This window comes from Mus pahari, chromosome X (assembly GCF_900095145.1).
Source record: "Mus pahari chromosome X, PAHARI_EIJ_v1.1, whole genome shotgun sequence".
In the NCBI taxonomy this organism is placed as follows: Eukaryota; Metazoa; Chordata; class Mammalia; order Rodentia; family Muridae; genus Mus; species Mus pahari.
The window spans coordinates 122,802,675-122,811,416 of record NC_034613.1 but is presented as its reverse complement, the minus strand read 5'-3'; the positions used below and the strand labels follow the sequence as shown (position 1 = coordinate 122,811,416).

The 8,742-nt window shown below is 40.0% G+C and overlaps 1 protein-coding gene across 1 annotated transcript in view; it reads left to right on the top strand.

Annotated features, from left to right (window-relative positions):
- Trpc5 (transient receptor potential cation channel subfamily C member 5) overlaps positions 1-8,742 on the top strand; it is a 290,726-nt gene that overhangs the window by 277,087 nt on the left and 4,897 nt on the right. Inside the window, exons 8-10 of the mRNA XM_021188239.2 lie at positions 5,322-5,525; positions 5,783-5,824; positions 7,875-7,964. Coding sequence (XP_021043898.1) covers positions 5,322-5,525; positions 5,783-5,824; positions 7,875-7,964 — 336 coding nt within the window. The remainder of the gene's footprint in view (positions 1-5,321; positions 5,526-5,782; positions 5,825-7,874; positions 7,965-8,742) is intronic.

Genomic DNA, 8,742 nt, shown 5'->3' with positions numbered 1-8,742 from the left:
GAAGGGAAGGGAAGAGAAGAGAAGAGAAGAGAAGAGAAGAGAAGAGAAGAGAAGAGAAGAGAAGAGAAGAGAAGAGAAGAGAAGAGAAGAGAAGAGAGAGAAGAGAGAGAAGAGAGAGGAGAAAGGATTTGTTATCTAGGAGAAATTATAATCATTTGGCTTATTGCTTTGTGGAAATGATCCTGCAGTTGGCAGTGTCAGAAATGGAACCCTTGACTACTACCTCTTCCTTATGCAATTTTAGTTGATAACAGACTGGATGTAAGGAACCACTTTGGGGATTGTAGTATGATATCTACAAGTAATAATACTATATTGGATGCTTGGTCACTGAGAGTACATATTCAATGTTCTCTCTTAGATGTACAAAGTGAGAGATGTGTTATTATATTAAGTCACTCATTTAACTGCCACATATACATATATCACATATGTTATACCCCATAAAACATGCAATGTTTGTTTGTTAATTATACCTTTCAAAACCTGGGTGATGAAAAAGACAGTCACAATGCTATGAGCTGCCCTGGAGCATGTGACAAGGAACTTGGAGAAGTGTCCAGTCAATGGACAAGTAACTAATCCTTCCGTTAAATAGACTAAGAGATACTGAATCCTGCCAGCAACTATTCCACTGAGCAAGACGAAGCCCATCAGCCATCACTTCCCACCACTGAAATCAAGGTGTTGCTTGAATGTTCTTGAAGGCTCTAGCAGAAAAATTCATGTTAATGTCTCCTTTCAATCTCTAGAAACTTCCTTCTTTTGTTAACATCTTGCTTCCTCCTTCAAGGGCAAGAACGGCTGGCTGAGTCTCTCGTGAGTCACTTTGGTACCCTGTCTCCTTTCACTACAAAGCAATCTTGGCACTCCTAGATAATCGGAGAAAGAAATCTCTTCTTGTTAAGAGTCATCTAAGTAACAGCCTTAATTTCAAAGGCAACTTTAATTTCCCCTTTTCCTGTGCGATAACATAGTCACAGTTTCCAAAGACTAGGCTGGGGCATCTCAAATGTTCTCCCCACAACTCTGATGCTGTGAAAGTAATGAATATGTTAGTGAATTCAGCTAAATCACCTCACAGTGCACATACACATCAAAAGGTCATGTTGTACTCCAGAAAAATATAGAACCTCTATTTGTTAATTAAACATTTTACAAGCTGATTTTAAGCTGGACATGGTGGTAATTGCTTTTAATACCAGCACCAGGAGGCAGGGGCAGAAAGATCACTATGAGTTCAAGGCTAGCCTGGTTTACATAGAGTTCCAGGGCAGCCAGGGCTACTTAGTGAGCCCCATCTGAAACACACAAACAAACAAACAAAAAAGCTGATTGTAAAAAATCCATTATTCCATATACCAGACAAAGCATGGTTTGGTTTGGTTTGGTTTTGTGTGGTGTGGTGTGGTGTGGTTTGGTTTGGTGTGGTGTGGTTTGGTTCGGTTCGGTTTGGTTTGGTTTGGTTTGATTTGGTTTGATGGGAGTGCTGGAACGTAGAACCTGTAGAAGCTAAGCGTGTACCTATTACTGAGCTCTGTCCCAAGCCCTACAACAGGAACTCTTATCTAAAATTATTTTAAGATAAAAATTAATGGGAATGATCAATCAATCACAAACTATCATGGCCCTTGAAATAAAGCTTCACATATCAATGGAGAGGCCCTAAATTATTTTTCCAGTATTTGAAAGTTGCAAATACCATGACATCTGTTCAAAATACTGTAAAACCTATACTGTTAGCTAAGGAGTTTCTCATTGACAATTATGAACTTAAAGTTATACTCTTGGTCAGATTCCCCTTCCTTTACAAGCATGGCCTTTACAGTCATTGCATTTGACCATAGCATTTTCGTTTGTTTTAGACTCAAAGTCACACTGCGTTTTTGTTGTTAATAACACACACGGCAGAAGCAGCCCATGGTATATGTGAAAAACAACATCCCAGAGGTCACTGGAGGGGTGGGATAGGTTTGAGATCCCAGCCCACATCCTCTCCAGATACTTCACTTGATCTGTCCAGCAGCTTCTTGGAAAAATAGCTATTTACAGAGGATGTTTTTTATAACATCTATTATTTTGGGGTGATGTGTGCGTACACGTGGGGGGTGTACAGAACTGCACACATGCACACATTCCACAACATGTATGCCTGAGGACAGTTTGTGGCAGTCAGTTCTCTCCTTCCACCATCTGACACCTAGGATGTGAACTCGGGTTGTCAGGCTTGGCAGCAAGCACCTTTATCCAGTGAGCTAGCCCTCTTTATAGAGATTTACTTTATGTGACCTTGTTCTGAGCTCACTTGTGGAGGAAAGCAGTCCATAGGATGCTTGTTTCTTAGAGTGGCGCTGAGTGAGAAAATGAAGCCAACTGGGATGGCAAGGGGCTAACTGAAAATATGAAGGAAAATTTGAGGAATGTAAAGTCTGTGAGGGCTCTGAAAACTTCAAACATTCCCACGGGTTTAGTGGGCCATGAACATGTATATAAGCCAATGAAGGTGGGCAAAGGATTTGAACATAAAAGATTTACAGATGACCAATGTGCATATCAGCAGATAATTCAACATCGTTATCCAGCTGGGAAATGCCATTGCAAACCATAGTTAAGATCCTGCTACAAACTCCACCAGCACTGAATAGGACATAGAAAACTAAAGGCAGTTTAGTATAAAGTTACACACAAATTAACATCATGACTTAGTAATACCACGCTTAGTGAAGCTAGAGAAATGAAACCTATGTTCATATAAAAACTCACACATGGTTATAGCAGCTTTATTCATTGTTCAAAGCTGAAAACAACTCAGACTTTTTTTTCCCCCGTCATACACCCAACTAAAGGAAAACTTACCAGCAGTAAGACTGAATGTTCTGATCAATACAGAACCATAGGCAAATCTCAAATGTGTCATTCTCAGTGAAATACGCCCATATCAAAAAGTTGCTGACTGTATGCTTCTATTTATATGGTATATTAATAAAAGGAAACTATAGGAACAGAGAGGAGAGGGGGAGGAGCTAGTTGGCAGGAGCTAGATGCTAGAGAGTTTGATGATGAAGAGGCAACGCGAGAGAACTTTGGAGGACAGAATCACTGTGCATACTAATTTTCATAGTGATTACATCACTCCATACAAATTATTTCAAGTCCTAAAAACAGCCAGCCTTGATTCAAAATGGGGCAGGGGGCACTGTCATGGGTTTGAGAACAATCTGGTCTACAAAGTGAATAGCAGGCCAGTCAGAGTTACACAGCAAACCCAACTTCAAAAGGAAGTTCTAGGAGCTGGAGAGATGGCTCAGCAGTTAAGAGCACCAACTGCTCTTCCCAAGGTCCTGAGCTCAATTCGCAGCAACCAACCACATGGTGACTCACAACCATATGTAATGGGATCCGATGCCCTCTTCTGGTGTGTCTGAAGAGAGCAATGCTGTTAAATAAATAAATATTTTTTTTTAAAAAAAAGAAAGTTCTAGAAATGTATAACAATATGTCTGTGTGCCTTGTGATGGTAATTCACAGGTATATATGTGTTGAAAACTTATAATGGGTAAATTTTAGTTTCTGTAAATTATACATCAAAAATGTTTTTTGAGGGCTGATGAGATGGCTCAGTGAGTAAGAGCACCCGACTGTTCTTCCAAAGATCCGGAGTTCAAATCCCAGCAACCACATGGTGGCTCACAACCATCCATAACAAGATCTGATGCCCTCTTCTGGAGTGTCTAAAGACAACTACAGTGTACTTACATATAATAAATAAATCTTTAAAAAATGTTTTTTGAAAAACTGCTTGGGGAAGGGTGTAGTGGTGCACACCTTTAATCCTAGCATGCAGAAGGTAGAGGCAGGCAGGTAGATCTCTGAGTTCAAAACTAGCCTGGTCTACAGAGAGTTCCTGGACAGCCAGAACTACATTGAGAAACCCTGGTTTTGAAAAAAAAATCAAGACAACAAAAAACCATTGGGAGGCAGAGGTAGGTAGAGCTCTGAGTTCAAGGCCAACCTCACTGGTCTACAGAGCGAGTTTCAGGTCAGTCAGGGCTATCCAGAGAAACCTGGTCTCGGGGGAAAAAAATGCTTTGAATATCAACACAGTCTCACTAGGACAAGCAAATAATAGGTGACAGTCAACTTGAGGCTGGTTGTAAAATGCAGTGCTAGAGAATTTTGTTCAGGGGAGGGAGAGAAGGGAGGGAACAACATAAAAATTACTTGTTGCCCTAAAGAAATTATAGAAGAGCCTTCTGTTGGAGATGAAAGCATGCTTTTTCTCTGTTTGCTGATGGCTTTAGATGGTGAATAATAAAAATACACAGTTCTCTCATGAGCCCCCCTTACAAAAATAATACAAATGAAACAACCTTAACCCCATCTCTACCTCTTTTTTTTTTTTTTTTGAGACAGAATTTCTCTGTGTAGCCCTGGCTGTCGTGGAACTCACTCTGTAGACCAGGCTGGCCTCGAACTCAGAAATCCGCCTGCCTCTGCCCCCCAAGTGCTGGGATTTAAGGCGTGTGCCACCACCGGTGCATCTCTACCTCTTAAAAATAACAATGATTTGCAATGTAGTATGTCCATGCCTAGAACATGTAAATATGTAATTTTTTTCAGTTAATTAAATGACAGTTTTGCACAAAATATATATTGTGGTTTTTGCACTCAAGATCTTAAAACAGATGCATATATATATTCATGTCTATTCTATCAACAAAGTGTGATCTATAAAGTTAGATTGTATGCCATTTGTTGTGATATCATTTACTTAAATAGTCATCTACTATTGACTATTTGGGTTGTTTAAAGTTGTTTGTAGTATTATGCTCTACTATAGTGAAGAGTCCTGTGTATAATTTTTCTGCAATTCTCTTCCTCCTCTTCCTCTATGCCTCCCTTCACCGTCTCCCCTTCTTGATTTTTTTTTCTTTCAGTTCTGGTAACTGGACCCAGGGATTTGTACTAACATACTAACTAAGCAAGCACTCTAATACCAGGCCACTCAGCTATCACTTTTTCTTATATTTTAAGGTAGAATCTTACTATACAGCTCAGGCCAGTCTCAAACTCATGATCCTCCTGCCTCAACTTCCTGAGTAGCTGGGTTTTGAGGCATGCAGCACCAAACACAATAAAGGTTTATTTCTCAAAGTTAATTGCCAGATCGATGAATTTGCATTTATAGGGTATATGGGATTTGAGTTTATATAACTACTACCAGGTTGTCCTCTATAGAATCAACTACCGAGATTAAAATGAGACATAAGTGTATTTTCCAGTTTCCTGTCTCTCAGACCTTGCACTTATATGTTTCATAGGATCATGCTGATATTGAGTGGAAGTTTGCAAGAACAAAGCTCTGGATGAGTTACTTTGATGAAGGTGGCACCTTACCGCCTCCTTTCAACATTATCCCCAGCCCCAAGTCATTTCTCTATCTTGGCAACTGGTTCAACAACACCTTCTGTCCCAAAAGAGACCCCGATGGAAGACGAAGAAGGCACAACTTGAGAAGTTTCACAGTAAGACCAATATGTGTGTGATGTGTGTGTGTGTGTGTGTGTGTGTGTGTGTGTGTGTGTGTTTGTCTCTCTTTATGCAAAACCATTTTCCTCCTTTCCCTTCTTCAGGAGTTCCTACCTTAAATATGCTCCTGCTATTTGTCAGTCAGGAGCTATGTGTCATTCTCCATTCCTAATATTTCCCAAATCATTGAGGTGGGCGAGTGGGTAGGGTGCTAGCCAACTGAAATAACCTCTCTGTCCATTTTGAATTCTAGGAACGTCACGCTGACAGCCTGATACAAAATCAACATTATCAGGTACCACTTATCCACTGGGGCTAAACACAATAGGTCTTGGCCAGTTCTGTGGAGTAGAAGGAAACTCTATTCCAGCTACGTCTGGACTTAACTTCTGTAGTGACCCTGAATTCATCAGGATGACATCAACTGCTCTATGACCCTCTTCAGAGCCCGTTATCTCAGCCTCATCTGGGTCTGGGCCATCCGTACCTTATAAGGCTATCTTCCTTGAGATTAACCAGTAGATATGTAGTTGCTCGATCAATGAGTAAGTGAGGACCTATTGTACATTAGATACTAAAATACCCATCAGAGAAATCACTGTGGACAAGACAGAATCTTCTTAGAGGTTTATTATCAGGGATGGAAGATATTACATCATGTCAACTATCAAAATTAAGTGATTAGAAGGGTAAAACTTGCTGTGAACAAAATGTTCATACAGAAATAGGAATATATAATAAATAGGGAATTCACAACAAGAGGCAGTTATTAGTTATGGCAGTGAAGGGCTTTCTAAATTATAAACATGACTTTAATAAAAGGAGCAGATATGTGCTTCTTACGGGAACAGCCAGAAGACAGCCAAGCACACCAATATGGGAGGCATTTATTGAAAAAAAAAATCACAGATAAGAAACTATATTTAAGCCGGACGTGGTGGCGCACACCTGTCATCCCAGCATTTGGGAGGCAGAGGCAGGCAGATTTCTGAGTTCGAGGCCAGCCTGGTCTACAAAGTGAGTTCCAGGACAGCCAGGGCTACACAGAGAAACCCTGTCTCGAAAAAAAATAAAGAAAAGAAAAAAAGAAACCATATTTAATCTTCTGGATCAAAGGAAATGCAAAGGAGGGGGATGTATCTTGGTTGGTAGAGCGCTTGCCAACCATACATAATGCCCTGGGTTTGATCTGCAACACTATATAAACTGAATGAGATGGGTGGGGGGAGAGGATCAGAAGTTCAAGGTTATCCTCAACTATGCAAAGTTCAAAGGCCAACTTGAGACATCGTCTCAAGAAACCCAGGGAGAAAAATATCCTACAAGATTTAAAGGAACCTTCCTCCACAAATGGCTTCCATAATTTCATACCTTTTAGTAACACTAAGAAACACAAAGTATAGTGTTTCATAGGTGACCTTTCTCTCACTACACCTATCCTCAACTCCAATAATGTTTTTAAAAATGATGAAGTCTAGGCAAGATCCATCACCTTTGTTTTCTGCTTCAAATCTCACAACAAAAATGAAAAAAGAAATGAATAGACAGAAAACATTCCCTGGGCATTGCAGTGACTTCTCAGAGTTCATCAAGGAGCAGAAGTACAAACTCAGCATTACTATTGATAAAGGCTTTGGAATCAGCCTTAAGTAGAACTAAAATCTAATGTTTACATTTACCAGCAGTATTACCTTGAAGGAGCCAGTTAACACCACAGAGCCTCAGCCCCTTCATCTGCAAACCAGGAATCATAGGAACAGTGAAATTACACGGGTGGGAAAATTCAGTGTAGGTGGCGCCTGGCATACAGCCTGACACAGTGCAGTAAGTGGTAGCTAGCATCAACATCAGCCATGCAACCATGTGTGTTCCAGTCCCCTTGAGGCTAAAAGAGGCCTTTCCTATAAAGGTGAAGTGTTGATTCTATGAAAAAAATATCCTGATTCTAAAATTACTAGCTCACTTAAGTGACTCTCGAGTTCATGAAGAGAAAAATACCTCACTTCACTAAAAGTACCAACATTTAATCCATCCCCTGAGGAATGGATATTGAATGAGCATTCAGGGACTCTTGTACGCTCATCATACATACAGACACGTACACACAAGAAACACACACACACACAGAATACATACTTAACATATACTTGAGTGAAAATTCTTCCTTTGGGGTAAATTTAATGGTGGCATACTCCGCCACCAAAATTCAGAAATGCGATGACTTTATTAACTCAATGACTTCCTACTGCAAAGGTGACCTAGACCAGTTTTCTAAGCAAGTTCCTTATTAACTTGACAGTCTGAAAGGAAAAACTGAATACCTTTTCATGTTTTTTCAATTCTAGGAAGTTATCAGAAATTTAGTCAAGAGATACGTGGCTGCAATGATAAGAAACTCAAAAACAAATGAGGGGCTAACTGAAGAGAATTTTAAGGTAATTTAATCATGAAGTGGGTAAATCTCTTAATTTTTATCTGTCTGTCTGTCTATCACCCACTCACACTCTGCAACAGTTTTCCCCTGTCCACAGAGCTGTATTCAAGCCCTATTTTCTCATTTTTGGTATAATTTAATCTTCATAGAGTTTGAGAATTCTAATTATAGAATTCCATTTTCCTATACAATTCTTGTTTTTTTTTTTTAAAAAAATATTAGTTTTAGTTGAGCAGTGGTGGTATACATCTTTAATCCCAGCACTCAGGAGGCAGAGACAGATAGTCTTTGAGTTCAAAGGCAGCCTGATCTGCAGAATGAGTCCCAGGCCAGAGGTATACAGAGAACCCCTGTCTCAAAAAATAAAAGGCCTTAAAATTATTCTTTTTAATTAAAGTTTTTGAAAGATCTGGGCTTATTTTTTTATGTATACAGGTATTTTGCCTGGATGTGTATTGCCTGTGGGTGTCAGGGCCCCCTGGTAGTGGAGTTAGAGATGTTTGCAAGCCACTGTGTGGGTAGTGAGAGCAGAATCCAGTTCCTCTCAAAGAGCACAGCTCTCCTAACCACTCTGCCATTGCTCCATCCCCTGAAAGCCTTATTTTGCCATCTAGTAGGTAGACAGATGTTTTAGTCAGGGTTTCTATTCCTGCACAAACATCATGACCAAGAAGCAAGTTGGGGAAGAAAGGGTTTATTTGGCTTACATTTCCATACTGCTGTTGATCACCAAAGGATGCAGGACTGGAACTCAAGCAGGTCAGAAAGCAGGAGCTGAT